Raw genomic sequence first — 27,784 nt, forward strand, 5'->3', positions numbered from 1 at the left:
ACCCTTAATCCCCTCTCTTATCAAAAAGGGTACAAAGGGATAAGAAGATAGGGATGAGGTAGAAGGTCAGCCATGACCTTGTTAAATGACAAAATACTGTCAAAGGGGCTATATGGCCTGCTCCTATTTCTTATGTTTCTTGAAGATCTCGAAAGGTTTGTAACTTTTGTTTAAATCTTTTCAAGACCTTATTGTCCCTAACCTCTAACCTACCCAAAATCAGCTCTACAAAAATCTGCCTTTGAATGCCTGTTTACTCTTTTTTTAAAAATCAATGATTGCTGTGACCTCAGCAGAATAGCCCTTCCACTGAAATTTCCTTTGTAGGGAATGCCTTTCCAAATTCCTTAAAATCCAGCTGTTTCACCAAGCACTTGGTCACTTCTTTTTTATTTAAATGCACAATTCTGAGGGACTTTTGGCCCATATTTTATTTTAAATGCACTAGTTAAATGTAATTTCTTATTAAACAATAGTAAGAAAAATGTTCATACTCACCGTGTTACACAGACTCTCATGGATCGTACAATCCAATGTTCCAAACTTAAGTTGACCAACTAATTGTCTGGAAGCTTTCCGCAGTTCAGGCAAAAGAGCACGACAAGGAGGACACCACTGAAAATGGTGGAGACATAATCTGGCTTTCAGTCACAGATCATTAATAAATTACAATATAAAAATATCTTACATTGATTATACAATTTATTACAGCTCCATACATATGACAGATGTGGAAAGAATCAATTAAGATTAACTGATGTACTGAGACCAGATACTGTATTAGTTTGGTGTGAATTCATTCAAGGTAAAACAGATAGAAACTCTGACATTAGCATTAATATATTTTAATGGGATCCTTATCCCAATTATGGTCAGAATTTTCCCAGTCCCACAGAGGCAAAGTCGGCAGCTGGAGGTGGAAGGGAAAACAAGAGTTGGGAAATTTAGAAAAATGTCAGCCCTGATATTTCCCAGAGCTAGGAGCACAATGCTTAATGGTAACCATGATTGACAGATACCAAACAGTAAAAACAATTATTGGTGTAATGAGCAGGCATTTCTTGAACAGGTGTAATTTTGCCAAAAGCGCTAACTCTACCTGCAGCTTGCTTATTCAGAGGAGGCAAGAGCAGAATGGGAGGTCTGCGTGGAATGTGAATTTTTAAATTTGAAGGACCAACCTAGCAATCCTAAGGCCATCTGTCTGCAAAGTCTTGCAAATGGATATGCCTCACCTGCAGATATCCAAGAGATGATACTGGGTGGGAGGGGTTGACTGCCTTTTTATCCCACCTCCATCTTGTGCTACTCTCTCGGTCCATTCAGTTTACTACACACAGTTTTCACTGTGGGGCTGCCGGTCACCCTTCCCTTTGGATACTCTAATTGGCGTTCCTACCTCCACAGCCCATCTGCCATTCCAAATTGGATAATGGACACAGAGGCGGTCCACTCATTGTCCGCCCCTTGTAAAATTAAGCTGGCAGGCACATGACTGAATAGTGCAGGGTTGGAACCTAGAAACAGTCCTGAAGTCTGCGGCAGAACTGGGCCAATTCTTCTGTTCTGTTTGGATAGGCTTAAATCCAGATCTGTGGGGTGAAAGGACAGTCATCTCATCCATTAATTTCCCTCAAAACGTGGTACTGAGTTTTACCAAAAACTATGGAACTATAGCTAGAAGGTTTAATAAATATCACTTTCCAACACAATGGAAATGGTGAAGGAAATGTTCCCCATCAATAAATGGCAGGAGATCAAAGACCAATCTAGCTTTAAAATATTGGAGTGAAGATCAACATTTAATTATTCTGAGAAGAAACACAAGCCTAGCAATAATTCATGTCTCGGCTAAGGAACACCCGCTATATCTGCATCGCAATTAAAAACACTTGGACAGTCCAAGTAATTTTATTTTGTACAAAAATAAATATATGGCATGCTATTACTATATACCTCCCAACTTAGAGATGGAATTCCCCATTTCTCCACAACAGAACAATGTCAGCTTCCGTTTCTTTGATATTAACAGTGTTACTTACACTCAGGATGCCTGCTCTAGCATCAAAGCTCATTTCCAACAGCATCTTGGAACAAAATGCTATTTATTAATTTTGCATGATTCATGAATTCATACATGAAAGTGCAAAGTAGGTAGCATTACAAAGCACAAATCTTTTATTAAGTGTGCTTCTCTATAAACTTAGAAGCATCAAGTTGAAGACCTCCATGAAGGGCAAGATTTTAAATTGTCTTGGACCTAATTCTTCTGTTGAGAGCACATTTCTAATTTTGGAACCATTATGAGTGGCAGTGTCCACCTTCACAAAATTGAGATTTGAGACTTCTTCAAATCTTGTGTTAAACAGTTTTGCAATATGTTCTTCAAATTTCTGTCAGATCTCAAAAAATGAGGACTGTATTTTAGTCTGCATGAAGACTTAAGTGAAAAAAAGCCACAAAAATTGTTTTGTTATTTGTTCTAAGAACATGGTGAATATGGACAAAACTGGATTTAAGTATCTGCATTACTCTCAATGTGTCACTGAGGCTTCTATCTCACTACATTCAGCGTGTCATAGCAAACATCATCTTGGCCCTCTACAGGACAGCACAGTTCTACAACAAATGGGTGCAAAACATTTGACTCTTCTTGTAGGTATGGTGAACAGACTAGAATTACAACACAGGTGATCCGACAATATTCCAGCTTTAGGTTTAGCTCTAATCTCCTGAAGGGTGGGAGATGTACAGAAACCGAGTAAGCCCAAGTCTCAAATCCTTTGCACTAACTGCTCCTGAAATAGGTCCAGTGATTTAAAATTAATTGTCTATTAACTAATACCTAACAGGACCTCAGAATGTTGCCAGTGAGCTATTCAGAGGCAGGACTCACTCCAACTTTGTGTGTCGACAAGGCAAAATTTTGAATATGTTAGAGAAAAAGAGTAGCAAACACGCTCTGTAAATAATTGTTAAATTGAGGAGTGTTTTTGGATTTTTGTTCAAATACAAATAATTGTCACAGACAATAGCCATACGTGATCATTTATTGATGTCATTCAGTAAGAAAGTGACTTTTAGAAATAGAACATACTTAAATGACAAAGATGAGACTTATTACAGAATGGTGTTCATTCTTATTTGGTCACAGGATGTGGGCATCACTGGGCTAGGTCAGCATTTATTGCCCATCTCTAATTATCCTTGAGAAGGTAGTGAGGAGCTACCTTCTTGAACTGTTAAAGTACACGTACAATGCTGCTAGGAGGGCATTTCAGGATTTTGACCCAGCTAATGCGAAGGAACAGTGATCTATTTCCAATTCAAGATGGTGTGTGACTTGGAGTGGATCTTGCAGATGGTGGCATTCCCATGCACCTACTTCCCTTGTCCTTCTAGGCGATAGAGATTGTAGGTTTGGAAGGTACTGTTGAAGGAGCATTGGTGAGTGCACCTTGTAGATGGTACTCACTGCTGCCACTATGTGTCAGTGGTGAAGGGGGTGAATGTTGAAGGTGGTGGATGGGGAGTTGATCAAGTGGGCATTGTCCTGGAATATGTTGAGTTTTTTCTGAGTGTTGTTGGAGTTGCATTTATCTAGGCAAGTGGAGAGCATTCCATCACACTCCTGACTTGTGCCTTGTAGGTGGTGGCTGACTTGAGACTCAAGAAATTAGATAACTCGCTGCAAAATTCCTTGCCTCTGACCCATTCTTGCAGTCACAGTGTTTATATGGTTGGTCTTGTTCTGGTCAGTGGTAAGCCGCAGGCCACAGACGTTGATAATGGGAGATTCAGCAATAGTAATGCTGTTAAACGTCAAGGGAGATTTTTGAATTCTTTTTTGGAGATGGCCATTGCTTGGCACTTTAGGAACAAATGTTTCTTGCCACTTGTTATCCAAAGCACAAACATATCCAGGTCTTGCTACGTATGAGCATAGACTGTTTCAGTATCCGAGGAGTTGAGAATGGTCAACATTGTGCAATTATCACCGAATACTTTCTTTTCTGACGTTATGATGGAAGGAAAATCATTGATGAAGCAGTTGAAGGCCAGCTAGACATGAGTTTACATTTAAAATACATTTCAAGAAATAACTTACTGGTGCAAAAAAGTCCACAAGCCAAGGTTCCCTTTCTTTCCTTGGAAAATTCTTCGGACTCAATGTGATAACAGGCGCATTGATGCTCTCTCTGGCAAAGGAAACTATGTCGTAGAGAACCTTCTTACCTTTTAGGATAAAATACATCATGGAATATTAATACAACAGAAACTATAAAGAAATGCACACATTTCATATTCAATTGAGAGAATAGCCTAGGCAGAGGATTTCTTTGCAGAAGATGCATATGCACCTTGGGTGGAAAGAACTTCCTTAAACAACATGAAGGCAACAAAAATTATTTCACAACCTAGTGTTTTGCAAGGGTTTTTTGGATTATATTGGTTAACAGATCATTGTTGGACAGCATAGCCAAAGAAGGCTTTAAAGTCACCTCTCAAACAGTGTCATGGCTTCCTTGACACTGGGCAGAATCATACGAGAATCTGGCAGTGCCAGTTCTGGAGAGAAAACTGGCAAGGAACTCGCTTACTCCACTGGCCAGTTTTCTCTCCAGATCTTGTTACTAACTGCAAAAGAGTGAGCATGTTTTTTGCACCATCACTCTAGAGCCAGGAATCAGCCTGAAAGGGCACACTTATCACTGGAACAAATATTAATCCTACCCCACCATGGAGGTACCTGTGGCCTTCCCCCACTCCCTCAATCTTCCAAAGCATCTTCATTCTCCGCACTCCTCTAATCATTACTGGCATGTCCCCTCCCACTCCCAAACCAAAGCCCCCACCCCAGGAAATCGCTCTGTTTGCTCTCACCCTCCCCAATCACAAACAGATGATTCTTTTCTCATGAGGTTACCCCTAGAGCCAACTGTTGGTAATGCCCCTTGGCACAGGTTGGCAGGTTGCCTGGCAATGTTCCTCTTCCCGGTTGTGCAGGAGGGAGGTTAGGGAAAGAATCTGGCGATGGAGGTTGTTAGTTAGATTTAAATTTATTTAAAATGAATGGAAGTTAGGTCTTTGCCCATTATGGGCATGAACCTGATTATGTTGCCAGCGAGGGACGGCAAAAATTGGAGATTTCGGTTTTGTCAGTGACATTCACCATTTCCAGGTTTGACTGGATCCTGAGTCCTTGCTGGCAATCGGTGAGTGCAGGGTCAAGATCCCACCCATTGTCTTTGACATGCATGTGAGATGGTAGACAGGGTCTTGGTTTAATCTCTGACCAGAGAGTGCTAGCTTCAGCCTGGATTATGTATTGCAGTCTTTGGGGCCTCAACCCACACATTTTGATTTAGAGCCATGCACATGTTCACTGCATAACTGATATAATTCACACCAACAAACAGCATATTTGGTAACCTCTTCATGTTACTAGTCAAAGTAACCTCTTTCTATTGCTAGTCAAGGCTTATGACAGAAATTATTTATCACACGTAATATATCCAGATAAAGAATAACTTGTAATGAACAACAAAGATGTTAAAAACGTTTTGTTTTCGTAACTACCATGGCAACTCTGGAACACAGCTCTTACCATGATGTATTTCAAAGGCACGTGTTCCACTGCCTTTGAATATTACAACACAAGGTTGGTAGATATAGAGGCTCTTGCAGATGCGTGATCCCTCATCACAGTCAAACGTTCCAACCTGGAAAAAGGTTATCCTGTGTTTTAAAGTACTTCATTGTTAACGTGTTCTATCTTCGTGGCACAATTTTAGGAATATTATTGAACTTTGCTGATGCCACTTGAAAAAAGTTACATAAACCACAAAGCTTCTACATAATTAAAAACAAGATATTAACAGAAACTTGAGGCTTTTAAGTACATTTTGTTTTAGGCAAGGAGACAGCCAAAAAATCAAGTTCACAACCAACAGGGAAGTTAAGCAACCCCAACTTCTTGACACAAACTTTCTGCCTTTCTGAAGGTGTTGACTACTTGCTGAAGTATGGTTCAGCTGGTGATTGTCATTTGGTACCTCACTCATTGTCATAAATGCCAGTTGGTTATTTGACATCAAATGATAAGCCCAATTCCATTCTTAACCAATGTACTTCCAATAAAGTTCACTAGACATAATCACTAGAAACAATTCCTGACATCTTAGTCCCCTGTACGCATGACTACTCTGGATGATTACAATATCACAATCATAGTCCAACTAAATTCAGTTAACTTAGCAAAGACCAGGGATTGAACCTATACTTGAGAGGTTATTACAGACATCTTACTGAATAAACCTAAGTTGTCAAGGAATCTTTCAATCTTCCTAACTTGAGGCAATGCTACTACAACATCTCAGTTATAGCCCCTCCATACCATACTCGAGATCTTATTGCAAGTATTTTCAAAGAATATATGATGTGCTTCAGTAAAATAGACAATGGCCTGATCATAAGCTTCCTGCAGCTCATTAGTATTCATTTTACACGAGTTTTCTCCCCACCCTTCCCTCCCACCATTTCTTCTAGATTCAACACCAAATCCAGAATAACTAAAACTCCAGAATCCCCCGAGTAGAGTTCCACACAAAATCATCTCCTTGCACTAATTCATCATAAAAGGAAACAGCTTGTGTAACTCACCCAGAGTAAAATCTGAGCTACGTACTTAAGGAATTGGATAGACATCTGGGCAGCAACTTTCTGGTCCTGCTGACCATTGATGGGGAGGTTGCTGGTTGGTATATTGAAGAAGCCATTGGGAGGCTGATGATGGGAGTGCCAGTGCATAAGCGTAGCAGCCCGCTCAGCGCTACGGTGCGGTTTCTTGGGCGGGATTGGCCCCTATCCCCACTGGTGTGGATCCCTTGGCGAAGCACAAAGTGCTGGAAATTCAAACGACCAATTTCGTCCAAAAAAAAACAAGGTGGAAAATCTCCCCTTTTCCCCATCCGTTAGGTGCTTAACTTTTTTGGAGGAAAAATCACCGCCATTGTGACTGATTCTCACAAATAGCTGATGAAGGTTGCCAATTAGGACATCTTCAATGCATTTATAAACTGCAAATTTGACAGTATGCTTCAGTAGCTAGTACAATCATAAATAGCCTTGCCACGGTGCATGGCTTTCCTTCTTTAGCCCTGTTCCATAGTCCTGAGCCAGGGTTCAGGGAAATCAAAATCCCCTACTGCTCACGTAAACATTCCCAGAGAACTTCCTTTGCTCTTGGAACTCAATGACATCTAGCAAGTCATTGATCCCTTTTTCCTTTGAAGTAAGATCCTCATTATTAAAGAAAATACCCATCCTTAACAATTTCAATAATGCATTACTACCAAAATGCATACAAATATATCTTAGTGTATATAATCTGCAAGCACTATAAAATGTATTTTATGCACTTCAATTACAATAAAGTCAGTCAGAATAGTTAAGCTGACAAAACCGTTTTACCAAAATATATTTGTTGGGTGAGCATAATATAGGCAGTCTTATTAAAGCAAATACAGTGTCCATTTGCAAAATGGGCCAACATGATTATCATTGAACAACTAAATTGAAATATATTGTTTTCTTTTTTCATTCTTCAGGTACGAGCTTGGACACGAAAGCAGGCGGCTTTATGAATGTCATAAATGGCATACAATGTCATAACCAATCATAATCTTGTCTTTAACCTATGCAGGGCTCATGTAAAATGATAAGGAACGAGAACAAGTGCTAATTCTCTCCTCTCAAAGTCAGGAATGCTGAAGCCAGTTGTAACACATCAACTACCAAAACCGGCTGTAATCAGGATTAAACCTGGGACCTTACTGACTTATACGGCTCAGTTACAAACTGCTTTAACAGCAGAGCCAGATGAATCAGCCTGATCCTCCATCTAATGATCCTTTAACACATTTAAGCAGCTGTACCTGAATATTGTTACTTTGTAGAAGAACCTTGAGCCTTTTAAACTCATAATCACCAGGCTCTGTGGTGTCACCAAATTTAAAGAAAACCAGCCAACGATGATGAGTTAACTTGCTCTGGAAAAGAAAAATACAAAGTTGTTTTTGCTGTTTCTTTGCAACACAGAGTACATTTCTGTTCTACTGCTATTCCAATTTCTGTTTGGCCATACCTGGAATGAATGTTCAGTGAGCTTTTCCAGATCAGGTAAATATTGCATAACTTCAACATAAATTTCTCTGGCATCCAGGCTATTGAGAGTCTGCAGAAAAATAATTTAAAATAGGCTACAGAGGAGTTGTAAAATGTAATTTATACATGACATGCAAGAGATTAAGTAATTTTGCCCATCTGTTATTGTAATTAAAACTGTAATTACCCACAGTCCATGAGGGACCTCTGTCTGTCTGTCTCTGTTAGAGAGGGACAAGTGGTTAAATAGCTTGAAATACTGCAATAAAGATGGGACAAGGAAAACCTCCAAGAGCTACCATAGCCAATACGGGAATTGAATCCTGTGCAGTTCTTGACAAAGTTATACAACATGAGGAAACACTGTCTATACAGGAGCCTTTATCCTGTTAATCAGACCCAATCTGTCAAAGGGGATGTGATTTACAGTAAAATCTGGTTATTTTTGGTAAATATGAGGAATGCTCTATTAAGTAACTTCATATATGATGTCAGCTGAAATCCAACTTGGGAGATGTCAAGGAAACATCTGCGAAAACACCCTTCGCCTAACTCTGGACATCTTCACCATAGGATGGCAAACAAAATACAGTGCACAGGTGTATAATGCACTCAACTAGTCATTGGTTTACGTTGGGGTCTTTACACAATGCACAACTGTTGAGCTTGCCAAGACTGCTCCAAACAAGCAACATAGTAACTTCTGATAGAGAGTGAGTGGAGTAGGGAAGAGAGAGAATATAAAACAAGGGGTTTCTACTATAGAAAGAGGGAAGATGCTTCAAGGGCTAACTGTGAACCTAAGCTCCATGCTTCTCAGGTGCATTTCTGGAGTTGTGATGGCAGATAACGACAAGGAGGTAGGCTGTATCGTATCCAAGTTAGAATGCACCAGAAAAGGCAGTGGAAGGAAGTGATTCCAGCAGTTACTGCCAGCTTAACCAGCCCACAAATTGCAATATAACGCCAGCAATGTTTTGATGGACTCATAGTTTAGACAAGGCACAAGTACCCATGCAGATCCTAAATAATTCTAGAAGCTTGACTTGTTTTCATGCCAATGCCAAAACTTAATATGCACAAGAAATTCTCCATTCTTGTAAACTTCGAGCCTATCATTGATGCCCATTCCTTTACAAATTCCTTGAACATGCTGCGGCCTCCCAAGTCAATTGTCATCTTTCCTGCAATTCTATGATTGAAACTTTCCAACCAGACTGGAAACCTGTCTCAGCATGGAAACTGCCCTAAACAAGCAAAGTATGTCATCTTCTGTGACTGTGACTATGGTGCACCATCCTTCTCAACTTGTCTGCAGCCTTTCAACTGTTGACCATACTATGCCAATGTCTCTTCCACTTTCCAGATGAACAGAATTGCCTTCATTTGGTTCCATTCTTATTTATCCAGTCATAGGCAGCAAATCTCCTGCAATGCCTTTATTTCCCACTCCCACATTGTTACATCCGAAATTTCGTAAGGATTCATTCCTGACCTCCCTCCCACCATCTCATATGTCATTGTCTACATACTGTCCTCTGTGACAGCATATCATGTTCCACATGTGCATCCACAACATCCAGCTCTATCTACCTCATCACCACCTCTGAACTCCTAAATTGCCTTCATCATTGATCCGCTTGCCTTTCATCCAAAAGAACTCGCAAGTTCAAAACCATTGTTTTTGCGCTCTGCCACAAATTCAGTTCCACTCGTGATTCTATTCAGCCAGCCAGGAGGACCAATGTCTCTAACTAATTACATTCCAGTATAGAGGAAGCAAATCAAATCTCCAAGCCATCTTTGTATAATTTCAGATTTTAAAAATTGAACACATTCCAGCAAAGTACAATTTCCACAAATGGACACTGGCATGGATGGTTTACATGTATATTTACACATAAGTACATACCAAGATCCCACCTTTCTGTTTTATGGTAGAACCAGGTGGAAAATAAATTGTTGTACTGGTGGTTATCTCTAAATCTGTGCAAAGTTCAGTCTGTGTTGTGCAATCCATCCAGCCCACTTGAACAAGTCCTTCCTAAAAATGAATCAAACCCATATTGAATATAGAACATTAAAATATTTTAAATAATCAAACTCAAAGAGCAGACACATTTAAGGATATTTTTCCCCTAGTTCTAGGGTTTTTCAAAATGAAATGAAAATGACAAAGTTCTCCGGAATATTTTATCAGTAAGAAAGCACACAGTCAAAGTAGCTGAAAGCATTAACAGGATTTTATTCACCTCTTAGATAACACAACAGAGATTGGAATTCACCAATACAGGTTATATAAACTCAAAATGTTAACTTGGTTTTTTTGCTCCATTGATGGCAGCAGACCTGGTCAGAATTCTTCCACCTTGCCCGTGACTGGGATTCTCCAGTCCTGCTGCAGTGAATGATGCTTTGGTTAAGCTCCAAACTCTGTTCTCGCTGAGTGGTGGCAGATGAACAAAATGAGAGCATCGTGGCTGCTGAGTTTTGCCAGCATTTCCTGTTTTTATTTCAGAGTTCCAGCCTCCGCAGTGTTTTACTTTGATTTATCCAAATTATACTATTCTTGATTGCCAAAATGTTGCCCACCCGTATGAAATTTATTGAAGACCATTTTGTAATTTTTGTTTATTTAGTAAGGGGACAGGACATCAGAATTACACTTCTATTTTTGTCACAGCATCAATATGAATAAAACACAGCAAGATACTTGCAACTTTGCCCAATGTGTCCGAGCTGCCATCTCAAGATGGTAGCTCCCATCTGTAATATCAAATTCTACAATTTATCATGCTGACCCGGGAAGGAGATGAACAAGCACATCACCAAAATAGCTGGTTTCTAATAATTGTTGCAACTCAAGCACAAAAGGTTCTCAATATTTGCACAGCTACTCTCACAACCTCTGCTGGAGTTTATAAGATCATTTAAAATTATTCAGATAAAATACAAGATTGAGTTTATGAAAAAAATTGCTCGACTGTTCGCAAACTGGAGTTGGATGCTGGAAACCATGGAGAATGAAACTATTTTACTGATAAATTGTCATTCACAGAACAAATTAGACTAAATTGGTAGTGGAGACAAAAGTTTCACTGAGACCTACGTCTAAAAGAAACACATTTCTCTAAATATTTTTTGTTAATCATTTCACCTCATTTCTGAAGATTTTGATCACCATTGGCCACAATGGACAGGCACTGAGGTGCATTTCAGTATCTCACTTAACATGCAAGCATAAAAAGAGTGGTAAGCTATTCAATTACAGGTTGCATTACAGCAAAACCAGGTTCTATCTTCATCCAATACTCTCACATATGCTTTTCATTGGAAATTATTGATTAGCAGTTAAAAATGGGGACTGACAATTTTCTCTAGCTAAGGAGTGCTGAGCCACACTGCACACCTTTTATCACTATCCAAGTGAGAACAATTAAGCCAACAAAGATTGGGAATCAGCTCAGTGCACAAATTTGTGATTCACATTGTCATAGATATTTTAAATTAACCAGTCTCTTTAGTTGCACCAAAGAGTCAATCATGGATGGTAAATTTTTAGTCAATGGAAAAAAAACAAAACAATTCATAGAATAATGCAACTGCTATTATTATTAAAATAGCACCTGCTATTTTAAACAAGTGTCATCTTTTAATTTTACAAACATTAGACTTACCAGCCTTCCAGCTAACTTAAGCTGTGTCTGTGAAGACAAGCAATCTATAAAACAAAAACAGTGTATGAAAATTTCCTATATTATTCCAAGCAACTTGTTCACAAAATCATTCAGACCAAGATCAGTAGCTGCAGTGCCAATATCAAGTTTATTCCTTTATTTCCTGCTACCTATATAAGCATACATCACTTGACTTTTTAGAACATAAGAACATAAGAAATAGGAGCAGGAGTAGGCCATCTAGCCCTTCGAGCCTGCCCTGCCATTCAATAAGATCATGGCTGATCTGAAGTGGCTCAGTTCCACTTTCCTGCTTTCTCCCCATAACCCTTAATCCCCTCGCCTACCAAAAACCTATCTACCTGCGTCTTTTTCCTCCACAATCAATTGTTCAGAATGTTCACTTGCATTCATAATTGTTCTCACCCAGGTTCCTTGTTCCTCATCATCTCCAACACTGTGATAGCACTGCTCGCTCTCTCTCTCGCTCGCCAATTCATCAATTATTCAGTTCCAAGGTTTTGATTCACTTATTCATTCATTTAGTCTAATTAATTAACTGAAAGTCAACATTAGGGTGGTGCTCAGTTTATTAGTTTACAACTAAACATTTGATTCCACCTGACTTACTGAGCAGTATGGTTGAGTTACTGGAATCGTGTGTGTGTGAACTGAGCACTTCATTGATGTCTTGAGGAGTGTACATATTACAGAGGTGGTGGTACTGGAAGTCTTAAAGTGCATCAAGGTAGATAAATCCCTGGGACCTGAAGTATATCCCAGGATGTTATGGGAGGCTAGGGAGGAAATTGCAGGTCCCCTAGCTGAGATATTTGAATCATCAATAGTCACGGGTGAGATGTCTGAAGATTGAAGAGTGGCAAATGTTGTGCCATTGTTTAAAAAGGGCTGCAGGGAAAAGCCTGGGAACTACAGGCCAGTGAGTCTCACGTCTGTGGTGGTTAAATTGTTAGAAAATATTTTGAGAGACAGAATCCACAGGCATTTAAAGACACAAGGACTGAATAGGGACAGTCAGCATGGCTTCGTGAATGGAAAATCTTGTCTCAGAAAATTTAGTTTTTTGAAGGGGTAACCAAGAAGGTAGATGAGGGCAGTGCAGTTGATGCTGTCTACATGGGCTTTAGCAAGGCCTTTGACAAGGTAGCGCAATGGTACATTGTTGCATAAAGTTAAATCTCATGGGATTCAAGGTGAGATATCTAAATGGATACAAAATTGGTTTCTTGGTGGTTGTCAAGAGCTGTTTTTCAAACTGGAGGCTTCTGACCAGCAGTGTGCCTCAGGGATCAGTGCTGGGCCCACTGTTATTTGTCATTTATGTTAATGATTTAGATGAGAATATAGGAGGCATGGTTAGTAAGTTTGCAGATGACATCAAGATTGGTGGCATAGTGGATAGTGAAGGAAGTTATATCCAATTGCAATGGGATTTTGCTCAATTGGACCAGTGGGCTCACAAACAGCAGATGGAGTTTAATTTAGACAAATACCAGGTGATGCATTTTGGTAGACTGAACTAGGGCAGGACTTACTCAGTTAATGGTAGGGCGTTGGGGAGAGTTACAGGACAAAGAGATCTAGGGGTACACGTTCACAGCTCCTTGAAAGTGGAGTCACAGGTGGATAGAGTGGTGAAGACAACATTCGGTATGCTTGGTTTCATTGATCAGAACATTGAATACAGGAGTTGGGACGTCTTGCTGAAGTTGTACAAGACACTGGTAAGGCCATGTGTGCAATTCTGGTCACCCTATTATAGAAAGGGTATTATTTAACTAGGAAGGGTGCAGAAAAGATTTACTTGGATGCTACCGGGCCTGTTGGATAGAGTTATAAGGAGAGGCTGCAAAGACTGGGACTTTTTCCTCTGGAGCATAGGAAGCTGAGGGGTGACCTTATAGAGGTCTTTAAAGCAATGAGGGGCTTAGACAAGGTAGACAGTCAATATCTTCACCCAAAGATAGGGAAGTCTAAAACTAGAGGGCATAGGTTTAAGGTAAGAGGGGAGAGATACAGAAGTGTCCAGAGGGGCAATTTTTTCCACGCAGAGGGTGGTGAGTGTCTGGAACAAGCTGCCAGAGGTAGTAGTAGAGGTAGGTACAATTCTACCTTTTAATAAGCACTTAGACAGTTACATGGGTACAATGGGCATAGAGGGATATGGGCCACATGCAGGCAATTGGGATTAGCTTAGAGATTTTTTAAAAAAGGGCCGTGTTGGCCAAGTTGGGCCAAAGGGCCTGTTTTCATGTGTAAACCTCTATGGCCCTACGATCAATACCAACAACTCTCATATTTGAAATTAGAGTATTCTAACTCAAAACTATCAAGCAAAACAACTTCAGTATTACCTCCCGTTCCATCACAAAAAGTGACCAGCCAGCCAATTCCAGAAGAGTATGCTGTATTGAATGCACTTGCAAAGTTTCCTGGCAATAAAAAAAATCATTAATATTCAGGTAGCACATAATCTTCCTACATAATTACATTTTATTGTTAATTTATTTGCAGCGTTTTGTTAAAGCAGCAATCCAGTGATATATTTGTGTTTGGCTACAACCTCTAAATCTTAGTTTAATTTTTCCCAACAATTTTCTCCGCCAGTGTTTTTCCTTTTTTGCTAAGGCTCAGTAATATCCATTACTCTCTAATGCATTCTTCAAACAGTTGTTATTCTGATGACGCAGCTAAGTGTCATTAAGTTGAGCTTAATCTCTTCCCTACCTGAAAAGCATAGACTGAGGCCTTCATCCGAGACATCCCTAATCTTATTTCTCGGAGGGTAGAATTTTCCATTTTGAGGAAAAAATGTAAATAACTAAAGCAGAATAATAAAGAAATCCACATATTCAAATCCTATTCTCTGCTGACTTGTCTGACCTGAGCTACAGCATAAGTAAAATTACATACAATAAGCTTCAACTGCTCCCAGTGAATACGAGGAATTTTAATTCTGCATGCAAACATATGAGCTTAAAAAACCTTTAGTTTTTTTTGAATGTTTGATCTCAAGAGGCACTATAGCTACCTGCCCATAATTCTGTCACCTGAGTTGTGACATACTGCATAGCAAATTGAACAAGATCCTCCTTTGATCGGTCTCCAAGATATTTCACTGGGGTCTACAAAAATAAAAATAATTTTAAAATTAGACGACTGAATAATTGAATACAGTATCTGCATGTCTATATTGTTTTGCAGGCCTAAATTCAGTTAGAAAATGCAAATCACAATGCTACAAAATATGTATCGCAAGTTATTTTTCATAACTATTACATTTCATACATGTTGTTAAAAAGCTATTTTTCATTCTGACAGTGTCTTGAGATGACAATTCATGATTCCACTGATAATGTATAAATATAGCTGTTTCTGCTATTTTTTGTTTCACATTTAGCACATTACCGCTTATGGAGAAATAAGTCAGGACTATGTGGTGCCTACCCCTCCTGCTTTAAAGATGTAAAGGCTTGGGTAACTGGTGATTCCTTTGGAACGACACAACATCCTGTTATCCCCACAATTGACAGCTCCTATGTGGATTAGTCCATCCATCTCTTTGGCAAATTCTCTCCACTGGACAGCAAAAAAAAACAAAAGCTTAAAGATTTCGTACAGTGAAAAATGAACTGAAATGACATTTCAAAGCATGAACTTTAACATACCGTAGGAGCTAGATCATGGCAGTGTGAGCAACGAGGGAAGTAGAAGTTTATAAACCACAATTCCCCAGATGTAACTGCAGCATCTATTAGCAAAAAACAAAACAATTGATTCCAAGTGCATTAAAATAATCACAGGAAATTTGATTGACTGAACAATATCTGTCAAATCTCAAAGAGTACAAGAACCTATCACTGCAAAGACTCATGGATGATTAATTGCATTGTTCAGGGTAGAATTCTTGCATTTAATCTTGGCAGATGTGTTTTGAGGTGTGATGAAAAGGAAGAAATAATTTTTTGTCATCAGCAAAAAAATTGAATTTTGTAGAAATTTCAGAGTAGATTATTAAAAGGAAACTTCAAGGTTTGTGGGAATTAATAAACAATTAATAAAATTCAATTGCATTTCATAATTCACAAATGGAAATATTGTTAAAAAACTTGTTTGGATTCAATATGTGAAAACAATGGTCTGGATGGTGTTTCTCATCAAGTAGGTGAGGGAAGTCATCTTAATTTGAAACTCTTTATGGATATTTGCAGTATCATATTAGAAGAGAGTTAAGATAGGTTTTACAGCATTTAGTGAGTCAAACTTTCTGGGGAAGACACTCAATATGAACGAGTACACGTAAACCAACTTCAAATCATAGAATTCCTACAGTGCAGAAGGAACCCATTCAGCCCATCGTGTCTGAACTGACCACAATTTCTATTCCCGTAACCCCACATATTTACCCTGTTAGTTCTCTAACACTATGGTCAACTTAGCATGGCCAATCAACTTAACCTACACATGCACAGAATAACAATTGGAATGTAAACAGTCACGCATCTGTTCTCTCCACACATGCTGACTGACCAGCTGCTTTGCATTTTCAGCATTTTGTGATTTTGTTTCAGATCAGTACTTGTAAGTTTTTAGTAGGAGGAGGAGGAGGAGGAGGAGGAGGAGGAGGAGGAGCAGCATGCAGAGGTCTGTCGACCTTGGGCAGGATTTTTCGATTTTGAGGCAAGCACAGCCAGAAAATCCCCTTCACGGACTTGTCAGTATTCTCCATACTGGCTATTTTAAAAGTTAACAAGTGCACGTTGTGTTCGCCCAGTTTGCAAACAGTTGAACACATGCATGCGCACACCTTTCCTGCTTCTTACTGCATAGAGCTTCCCACCAGATGATATAATTGTTGCAGCTGTCATTTAAATGAAATTAATTTTGTTCACTTGGGTTTCTAATGCTCTACATTACATATACACATTCCAAAATGAAACTCTAAAACCAAAAACTCACCAAAGTCTCCTTTATCCAATGTTATAATTTCAATATCATCATCATAAATGCCTAAGTGAGGGAAAGAAACAAATGAGTTCAAGCCATTTATATTTTCTTTTGTTTTTGTATTGATTGAAGTAAACCAAACCACTTCAAATCAATTTATTTCTGTAGTTACAGCTATGAACGTTAAATTAGAAAATTATTATATTAGTTATACTACAGATATTAAATATTCAGTACTGGCATGCGAGTAGGGGATACACAATGAAGGAGAAAAACTTTTTGCAGTATTTATTTACTGAAGTAAAAATAAATATATGGAGAAAAATTAAATGCAACTTGCAAAAAGATCTTGCACAGTAAAAACATTTTCAAAAGATAGAAAAACTATTCCCTTACAATATGATATAGATGGCCATAATTCACACCTATATTACAATTTAGATTCCAGATAACTAAAGGTCGTACTGAATGAAAGCCACACTGCAAAGGTGTAATTTAAGCTACAACTGTAACATTGCCGAGAAGCAATTATACTTTGTGACAACGCTGCTGTTAGTATACACACAGCCTGAATCAAGTCCAACTTGACATCACAAAGCAAAGTGAAATTCCCTGGTTGTTTCATCAGGCCTGAGAACCAGTTTACACCACAAATATTTAATAGTGCTGCAAACTATTTTCGCAGTAACACTAAAACCGTGGGTAGGTATAACACGAGCATGAATTCAACTTGTTATAGTTAACACAAATAAAATCAGAAGTTAAAAAATCTAAAACAAGAACTTCACATTACATAGGTCTGGATTTAATAGGGCATCATAGGAACAAGTTAGTGATGCCGTTGTGTGTATGTGCATGTGTGGGGGGGTGGCAGCCAGGAGCAGGGGGTGGGGAAGCAAGAAGACAACCAAAGAGAAGATCTATGATTGAGTGAAGGCAGGAGATTAAATGACAAAATAAGTTAAGGTGCAAGGACAGGAGATCAAAGCACATGTTTGATTATTGTTTTGGGATCTGGATTCCCCAAAACCCGATCAAACCTATTGAGAATTGTATAGGCCTTCAAAAGATCACCCGCCAAGACTTTTCTTTTCAGAGAAAGAAAAGAGTACCAGCCTACTCAGTCAGTCTTGAAAGTTGGAGCTTTCCAGTTTTGGTATAATTCTTGTAAATTTTTTTGCATTTTTTTACAATTCCTCCCAATACTTCTGTAACATGGAGATCAGAATTGTGGGCAATATTCTAAATGCTGAACTGTTAGATACTGTATCCTTACTCAAAGACATTAGGTAACCAGTAGCAGGGGAAACAAGTTTCTTCCAAGTGTTCTGTATTTTTCTTAAAAACTTCCTGAATGAAGAACAAAATAACGCTTTTATAGTATATTGTATTATTTATATTACAAAAGATACTGGTCCCAGGCTGGCACTGATAAAAGTTGATGCAACCCAAATTACAAAGTTTGCTGAACTCAAATGATATAGAAGCATTGGTTAGATGTGCTTGCATGTTTAACAATGACTGAGATCAAATACTAATTCTAGACAGCAAAGCGAGTTCAGGCTTATTAGACTGGTGTGTGACATGACGTGCATTTACACAACTTGACAAAGTAGTATAAAAAACACTTTCTTACCAAAGTCATAACGATAAAAGTTCCAGCTTTCATACTGACTGCCCTGGTGATCCTGAAGGCCTTTCTCACCATATTTATCATACTTTTTCCGAAGATCTTCATCTTTTAAAACTTCGTAAGCTCTATTTATTTTCAAAAAGTTGTCATGTGCTTTTGGATTATTCTATTAAAACAAGAGAGTTGGAAGTACTCAAGCTGGTCAGTAATGTTGGCTAGCTTTGAGAAATTTGTCGCTAAGATTTTTTGTCAAATACGCATATACTGGAAACTGCAAATGTTTGATATCATAAGACAGCAAGGAAAAAGATTACTGTAATCATGCATCAGGTTTGATAAAATAACCAATTAACTGCCTCTACTAATAAACACAGTAAAAACAAATCAATACATTGAGCATGATAATTTCTATACATATTTCCAAATACCAACTTTTATAACTGAAAAACATAAGTACAACTCAATATGCCTTTGAGCATATACTTTGAGCAACTCAATAATAGCTCTTATTTTAGCTATCCTAAAATAAGAGGGATTATCTTTTGAGTATTGGTTGCAGTAGTTGTGCATGTACATATACCCAAAGCGAGGGATATGAGGAAATGGGTCTGTAAATCCTAGCTTGTGGCAGTGAGTGTGTGCACCAGGACTGCACTGCTTTTTCTTTAACATGTCACCAGGCATCATTGCTTTTACAGAAGATTATGGTACATGACTTTGGTTAAGATTTTGAACGTTAAGTTGACACAGGTTAACCTTCTCAACTCTAATTTTGTATGTGACATCAGTAGTCAGCCATTAACTCCACTCCTTTACTAGGATTTTGTCTGCCAATTTACTCAAGTTGAACAATGGCCATGTGAAATCCATACATCCTGTTTGACCAGTGTTGAATTTCAGATCATTCATCACAGATTTGTTTTCAAGTTCTTTTGTATCTCAGAGCCACAATTCATTTGAAACTTGGCTGCCCATAGTCTCCACCCTACACCAAATCCCACTGACCTCATGCCCACCATTCTTATTGAATCCACATAGGCTTGTATGTTCCCAAAAGCACACAATTTAGTACGATTTTCAAATCCCTCCATAGATACACATCTTAATTTACATCACCATCAAGGCTTGCGATTCCCTGAAACAGCCTTCAACTTTGTGCATACCTCTCCCTTCATTCTAGAGTTTTCAACTGTCTCAGCCCTAATCACAGGAATTTCAACTTAAAAAATGAAGGCAGCTGAAAGAGTTTGAAAACTTATTTAAATCCTATTTTTCAACCATCCCAACTCTCCCACCTTAATTCAATGCCTAGTCATTTTCATTTTTCCCATCTGTGAAGTATTGTGAATCGCTTTCTTCATTCAGAGGTGCAGTTTGTTGCCTGGGTTGGGGTGCCTGTAGTACAAGCCTGCAAAAGGTTTTTTTACTCAACAGGATGTATATAGAAGTGTCACATGCAGTTTGCTCCAGCATTCCCTTAACAGGACCACGAACCTAAGGCTTAAGAGCTCTCAACAACTCTGGAGCTGCAAGGAGGATGGTAAAGCAAGTACTGTTTGAAGACAATCATTTTGTTTAATGCTAGTAAAGCACAAATATTACTGAATACATGTTACAATTAGTGCAGAAAATCCAATATATGTTACCCTTTATTTAAGCTCAGACACAATTCGTGTCAGAATTTTGCCCAGTACAAATAAACACAACTCCAAATGAAAGTACATTCCAGTTATTTATTACTCTTAATTCCTTGGTATATTACAATTGTTTTTTCTCCTTTCAATGCTTTCCTTTTAAGAAATGCATGCTGAATGTATCCAATCACCAATTCAGAGCTCTTTTGAGATGTCATCCTAGTCTGAGAAAGAAGTGGATAACATTTAGTGGTTTCAAGGATGGAGGCAGCTCTTTGGCTCCTTTCACTAGATCATACCATAGCTCTACAACTGCTGGCACAACATCATATGTTTATATTGGCTGCCTTGGTTTGTGCTTATTTTGGCTTGAAGTCGGTCCTTGCATTGGAGAGCTGAATGGCATGAATGTTGTGTCCCTTGAGAGACTGGTCCTTCAATGTCTACTTTTGCTCTGCCCTGCCTCCTGGGCACTCTCTCAGCAGATACTGTGAACTATGGTGAAAGTGAACTTTGCTGCAGATGACCTTATAGTTAATGTGCACATTGAGTGTAGGGCAGTTCTGTGAAGTGTTTAATACCACTACACACTGATCTAATAGATGCTTTTATTAGCTGGCACATTTTTCACGAAGTTCCTCATGCAGTCTGAAGAATGAAGTGCAAACTCAGCAATTTGTTTCTAAGTTGCTGCCAGCTGCACTTGCTTAATCTCATTTGCTATCCACTTCTCAAAACCTAAATCCATCAGAATAAATATTGCTGTGTACTAACTTCAAGGTAGAGTGAATAACACTATGAGACAGAAGTTTGCAGCTGGTGGAATCGCTCAGACAGCTGTGGAAATGTAAGACACAAATGCCACAATGATATTAACACACTTAAAATGTGACCTGCCAGAACATATAATGCTATGATGCTGTGATTCTTAAAGACTCAAAAGTGATAAAAAGTGTGAAAGGTTAGGGGCTGAGGTTTCCTTTTGGGCTTGGGAAATATAAACTACTTTTGGGTGCTAAACCCACTCCAAAGGAAGAAACATTCACTAATTAGAATTTTTGGGTAGGACTGAGGCAAGTTCTTCATCCAATTAAGGAGTAAGGTGCAAGATCAAGATTTCCATTTTGAGACGATCAGCAGGCTGTCGTGGAAAAAAAAGGCGTATGCTTCAAGATAGGCGAATAGAATCACCCACCCCTCTAACTTTTCAAAATCTTTAATTATGAAGTATATTCAGTAGAATTTTGACAATGTTCTTTTTCATAATTCTTAAAACCTTCAGTGAAAATGAGCTTTTTCCTTCTCCAATTCATGATCTGCAACTGGTCCTTGAGCAGAGACACGTACTGTGTCAGCTTCGCCATGGCAATAATTAAAGTTCCACCAATAAAAATACAAATAGGCCAAAGAAAGACAGAGTGGTTAGCTTGGTTGTCTCTCAGCTTCAGGGACCTGGATTCAATTCTATCCTAGGGTGACTGAGTGGTGGGTTTCCTCCAGGTGTTCCAGTTTTCTCCCACAGTCCAAAGATGTGCAGATTAAGTGGATTGGCTGTGTTAAACTGCCCCTCAATGTCAGGAGGATTAGCCAGGTAAATATGTGGGGTTAGGAGGATAGGGCCTGGGGGATTGTTGGTGCAGGTTTGACGGGCCAAATGGAATCCTTCTGCACTGTAGAAATTCTGATTCTAAATTAACGTAACAAAGCTTTTGGAAAATAAAATCTTGTCAGGAGAACATTATTTTGTTGTCTCCCTGGGTTATAGTAGCAAGGAAAAGAGTTTGGAATTGCATGTTGTTTTCTGTTATAGAAGCTATTTGCATTTCAATTTCTGAATAATCCATATTATACTTTGCAACACAAAACAAACACTCAGTAATATAGCAGACTCCTCAACCCTGAAGAGGATAGGTTAACATATCTGAATGCAAGGATGATGGCTTCTGCCAATTTGACACACAGTTCTGCATGCACTTTTTGCAGTTTGTAATTCTTGCTTCAAGGACAGCATATTGTGATTTCACTGTCCAAATAAACACTCTTGTTGTAGGATTGGATCAGTTTTGTTCCCAAAAGGAAGGTAATCACCACTGAACACACCAGCATTCCCAGACACACAGCTTATCCTCTCCTGCTTTCAAGTTGTCCAGAGTAGTTTATATTTGATGGCATCCTCTTTTATCTTCACTTCTTCTCAAAGGCACTTGTTGACAAATACCATTATCAGTAGCTAGGCTATCACTGATAGTGGCGCAGGGGATGGAGGGGGAACCATGTACAGTGGGGCCTATGGCTGTTCTGGCACACAGGGAAGTTCTCTCAGGCTGCTTAGAGCGCTGCTGGCCTGGCCTGCCATTCACTTCCTACATCCGGCACCTAAAGAGATCCCCACGAGGGAAACCTGGAAAATTCTACAGGATAATCAAAATTTAAACAGCCAGATCACATAGAGATATTGAATTTAGTGACCAAAGGAAGGTGGGATTGGTTCCAACCTGGCTACTACCACATGCAGACAATCACGTTCATTATGAGCCTAACTGAAGTCAGTTAAAGGAGGCCATGCGAAACACATTTGGATTCTGCTAAGGAGGAAGCATATGTGCCGTATGTACGTATGTATTCATGCAAGAGTACGTGCACATACACTTGCAACTTGGCCAACGTTGTCTACCTGATACACTGCTGGAAAGGATGTCCCAAGGCATGGTACGTTGGAGAACACACAGAACTATGACAACATAATAATAAGAAACATAATAAGAAGTAGGAGCAGGAGTCGGCCATCTAGCCCTTTGAGCCTGCCCCGCCATTCAATAAGATCATGGCTGATCTGAAGTGGCTCAGTTCCACTTTCCCCCCATAACCCTTAATTCCTTTGTCTGTCAAAAACCTATCTACCCGTGTCTTAAATATATTTAGTGAGGTAGCCTCCACCACTTCAACGGGCAGAGATTCACCACCCTTTGAGTGAAGAAGTTCCTCCTCAACTCTGTTCTAAACTGCTCCCACCTTATCTTGAGGCTGTGCCCTCTAGTCCTGCTGTCCTTTCTGAGCAGGAAGAATCTCTCTACTTCTACCCTATCCATCCCCTTCATTATCTTATACATCTCTATAAGATTCCCCCTCATCCTTCTAAACTCCAACGAGTACAGACCCAGTCTATTTAGTCTCTCTTCATAGTCCAACCCCCTCAACTCCGGTATCAGCCGAGTGAACCTCCTCTGCACTCCCTCCAAGGCCAAAATATCCTTGCGCAAGTGCGGCGACCAAAACTGCACACAGTACTCCAGCTACGGCCTCACCAGTGCCCTATACAGTTGCAGCAAGACCTCCCTGCTTTTATATTCTATCCCCCTCGCTATAAAGGCCAGCATCCCATTCGCCTTCTTGATCACCTGCTGCACCTGCAAGCTGGGTTTTTGTGACTCATGCACAAGGACCCCCAGGTCCCTCTGCACCGTAGCATGCTGCAGCTTTTCGCCCTTTAAATAGTAATCCCTCCTACTATTATTCCTGCCAAAGTGGATAACCTCACACTTGCTAACATTGTGTTCCATCTGCCAGGTCCTCGCCCACTCGCTCAGCCTATCTAGATCCCTCTGCAGACTTTCCACACCCTCCGCACAAGTTGCTTTTCCACTCATCTTTGTGTCATCAGCAAATTTCGTCACCCTACACTCAGCCCCCTCCTCCAGAACATCTACATAAATGGTAAATAGCTGAGGCCCCAGCACCGATCCCTGCAGCACTCCACTAGTTACCAACCGCCAACCAGAATAGCACCCATTGATACCAACTCTCTGCCTCCTATTAGACAACCAATCCTCTATCCACGCTAACATCTTACCCCCAACTCCATGCCCCCTAACCTTCTGAAGCAACCTTTTGTGCAGCACCTTATCAAATGCCTTTTGAAAATCGAGAAACACCACATCCACCGGTTCCCCTCTGTCTACCGCACTAGTCACATCCTCATAGAATTCCAATAAGTTTGTCAAACATGACTTCCCCTTAATGAATCCGTGCTGCGTCTGCTCTATCAAACAATTCTTCTCTAGGTGCCTCGCTATTTCTTCTTTGGTGACGGGTTCAAGCATTTTTCCAACTACAGACGTTAAACTAACCGGCCTACAATTCCCTGCCTTTTGCCTGCTACCTTTTTTAAACAGCGGTGTAACATTAGCCTTTTTCCAATCTTCCGGCACTTCCCTGGAATCCAGCGAAGTTTAGTAAACGATGAATGAACACCGCTCAACAATCACCAGGCAAGACTGTTCCCTTCCTGTTGGCAAACACTTCAGCAGTCATGGGCATTCAGCCTCTGATCTTCAGTTAAACATTCTCCAAGGCAGCCTTCATGACATACGACAGTGCAGAGTCGCTGAGCAGAAACTGATAGCCAAGCTCTGCACACGAGGACAGTCTGAACCGGGATCCTGGGTTCATGTCACACTATCAGTAACCCCCATGACTTGCCTGGGCTTGCAACATCTCACTTACTGTCCTGTCTGGAGACAATACACATCTCTTTAACCTATGCTTAATGCTATCTCCACTCTCATTGTCTGCACCTTTAAGACTTGATTAGCTGACTAGCTGTAAAGACTCACATTCTAAATCAGTATTCTGTAAACTGTGTGTACCTTTATATGCCCTGTTTGTGATCAGAGTCCCCACCCATCTGACGAAGGAACAGTGCTCCGAAAGCTAGTGGTGTCTACTACCAAATAAACCTGTTGGACTTTAACCTGGTGTTGAGAGACTTCTTAAAGTGCAGATTCACAGACAGACCAAGCCAGAAAATATCCTGTACCCATTTGTTACAACCAAAGTCACAAGATTCAATTCTGAGTTTGTGCAATAATATGGACTATTTACAAAATTGGTAACAAACTTATATGCAACCCTACTGAGGTATCCATACATTTGGGCGAATCCCCTTACAAGGTTGTTTGCAAATTCTGAGTTAACAAATTAATTTAACTGCTCTCTTGGTTGGGCACTAACTTGGAATAAATTAACTGTTAAGTCTTTGCCCTAAACTTGTCACTTTTGTTATCTCTCATAATCAAAAAGCCACCTTGAATTCTTATTGATCGGGTCTTTGGCCAATTCCTAAGAAGCTTACAGGGCAGAAATTATGTAGTTACTAATAATAATAGGAAGTCACTTACAAGCATGGTGCAGAGTGAAAGTCAGAACAGAATGTGCAAAAAAAACTTGTTAGCTTAACTCTAAATAAACTGTACGAGGAGAAGAACACAGACTCTGCAAAGAGATATAGATTGGTTAAGTGACTGGGCTGAAAGGTAGATGGTGTTCAATGTGGGATAATATAAGGCTGTTCACATTGACAGGAAAAGTAAATTATTTAAAAATGAAAGAGACTGCAGAATGCTGCAGGAATGTGATCTGGATGCCCTTGTACATGAATCACAAAAGTTAGCATGCTGTTACAACAAGTAATTAGGAAGGCAAATGGAGGTGTTGGTCTTTGTTACAAGGGGGTGGAATATAAAACTAGTGAAGAATTGCTACAACTGTACAGAGCACTGGTGAGATCACATTGAGAGTACTGTGTACAGTTTGGTCCTCTTACTTAAAGAAGGATATAACTTTATCCGGTGCAGTTCAGTGAAGGTTCACTAGACTGGGATTTATGAGTTGCTTTATAAGGAAAGGTTGCGTAGGTTTGAACTAGACTCAATGGACTTCAGAAGATCTTACGTGCAAGATAATGATGGGATTTGACAAGATAGATGCTGAGAGGATGTTTCCATTCATTTGAGAAACTGGAACATGTAGGTCCCATTCAAAAATCTCCCATTAAGAGATAAGGAAGTGATTCTTCTTTCAGGAGAATTATTCTCTGAAATTCTCTTCTACAGATAACAACAGAGGCCGAGTCATTGACAACAGCGCTTTCTAAACCTGAAACTGTTACTAGCTATAAAGATAAAGGGAGCAGATGCAAGTGAACACTATTACAAGTTCCTCTTCAAGAAATACACCATCTTGACTTGGAACTATATCACCATTCCTTTACCATTGTGGGTCAAAATCCTGGAACTCCTTTGCGAAGAGACCTGTGTGCCTACATCATGTTATCTTTAGCAATTCATAAGAACATAAGAAATAGGAGCAGGAGTAGGCCATCTAGCCCTTCGAGCCTGCCCCGCCATTCAATAAGCTCATGGTTGATCTGTCGTGGCTCAGTTCCACATTCCCGCCCTCTCCCCATAACCCTTAATCCCCTCGCTTATCAAAAACCCATCAACCCACGACTTAAAAATATTTAGCGAGGCAGCCTCCACCACCTCAACGGGCAGAGAATTCCAGAGATTCACCACCCTTTGAGTGAAGAAGTTCCTCTCAACTCCGTTCTAAACCGCCCCCCTTTTATCTTGAGGCTGTGCCCCCTAGTCCGACTGTCCTTTCTGAGCGGGAAGAGTCTCTCCACCTCTATCCTATCCATCCCATTCATCATCTTCAAGGAGGCTTTTCACCATCACTTTCAAGGGAAACAAGGAATGGGCAATAAATGTTGCCCAATTAGTGACACTCAAATCCCTTGGAAGAATAAGAAACTAAATATAATGAAGACCGAGTTAGACAGATTTTGATCTACAAAGGGGTCAAAGATTACGGGGCAGACAGGAAAGTGGGGTGGAAAGCCACCGTCATATTCTTATTGGATGGCAGAGCATGGGCTGTATGGCCTACTCCTCTGCTTCATATGATTTTAATGAAGAAGCTCCAAAGAGACATAGGCAGATTAAGTGAGTGGGCAATAAATTGGTAGATGGACTATCGAGATGGCAAGTTTGAGGTTATTCACTTTGGTAGTGGCAATACAATAGCACAATATTTCTTACGAATTGTTAACGTCAAGAGGAATTTGAGCACACTTGTACAAGAAACACAGGAAATTAGCATATTGGACAAGCAAGTAATTGGGAAGGCAAATGGCCTGTTGGTCTTTGCGAGATTGGAGTACAGGGATAAGGAAGTCTTCCTACAATTATAAAGGGATAAAGGGATTTATTGAGATCACACCTGGTGTACTGTGTGCAATTTTGGTCTTAGCACCTAATAAAGGGTATACTTGCATTGGGGGAAATACAGGAAAGTTTCACTAGCTGGATCACTGTGATGATGGGTTGTCTTATGATGAGCATCTGAGTACACTGGAACTCCCTTGCCCGAGTTCAGAAGAATGAGGGGTGACCTTATTGAAGATTCTGAAGGGGCTTGACAGGTTCAAAACTGAGACATTGTTTCCCTGCCTGGGTTGTCTTGAAAACAGTTGGAGTTGAAGGAGAAGATCAGCCATGGAGCAGGCTCTGAAAGACAGTACAGTCTGCTCCTAGTTCTTACGAAAAGTCACCTGAATTTACAGGATTATATGGGCTGTTTTACTGCAGTCACAGTAAGAAGTGTTGGACTGGGGTAAGCACAGTAAGAAGTGTCTGATCATCAGGTTAAAATCCAACAGGTTTGTTTGGTAGCACAAGCCACAAGCTTTCAGAGCGCTGCTTCTTCATCAGATGCGTGGGAGTTCCCACTCACCTGACTTCTTACTGTGCTTACCCCAGTCCAACACCGGCATCTACATATCATTACTGCAGTCACGTACTGATCAATAGCCTCTTTTTCATCTTAAGCCCTAATGTTAAACATGGCATTTATAAGTTATAGTCACT

General features: G+C 39.8%; 1 protein-coding gene and 1 pseudogene across 2 annotated transcripts in view; both read right to left on the reverse strand.

The window, feature by feature from the left end:
- dnajc10 (DnaJ (Hsp40) homolog, subfamily C, member 10) overlaps positions 1-27,784 on the reverse strand; it is a 62,115-nt gene that overhangs the window by 19,062 nt on the left and 15,269 nt on the right. For both annotated transcript variants that reach the window (XM_080198870.1, XM_080198869.1), the window contains exons 3-15: positions 18,448-18,610; positions 16,824-16,874; positions 15,533-15,615; positions 15,312-15,443; positions 14,896-14,989; positions 14,219-14,296; positions 11,844-11,887; positions 10,079-10,210; positions 8,147-8,236; positions 7,938-8,051; positions 5,609-5,723; positions 4,109-4,236; positions 499-615 (exon numbers count right to left, since the gene is read on the reverse strand). In XM_080198870.1, coding sequence (XP_080054996.1) covers positions 499-615; positions 4,109-4,236; positions 5,609-5,723; positions 7,938-8,051; positions 8,147-8,236; positions 10,079-10,210; positions 11,844-11,887; positions 14,219-14,296; positions 14,896-14,989; positions 15,312-15,443; positions 15,533-15,615; positions 16,824-16,874; positions 18,448-18,610 — 1,341 coding nt within the window. The remainder of the gene's footprint in view (positions 1-498; positions 616-4,108; positions 4,237-5,608; positions 5,724-7,937; positions 8,052-8,146; positions 8,237-10,078; positions 10,211-11,843; positions 11,888-14,218; positions 14,297-14,895; positions 14,990-15,311; positions 15,444-15,532; positions 15,616-16,823; positions 16,875-18,447; positions 18,611-27,784) is intronic.
- Positions 21,299-27,690, reverse strand: LOC145349740 (calcium-activated potassium channel subunit beta-2-like; annotated as a pseudogene).

This window comes from Carcharhinus amblyrhynchos, chromosome 11, assembly GCF_965287045.1.
Source record: "Carcharhinus amblyrhynchos chromosome 11, sCarAmb.v2.hapA, whole genome shotgun sequence".
NCBI lineage: Eukaryota > Metazoa > Chordata > Chondrichthyes > Carcharhiniformes > Carcharhinidae > Carcharhinus > Carcharhinus amblyrhynchos.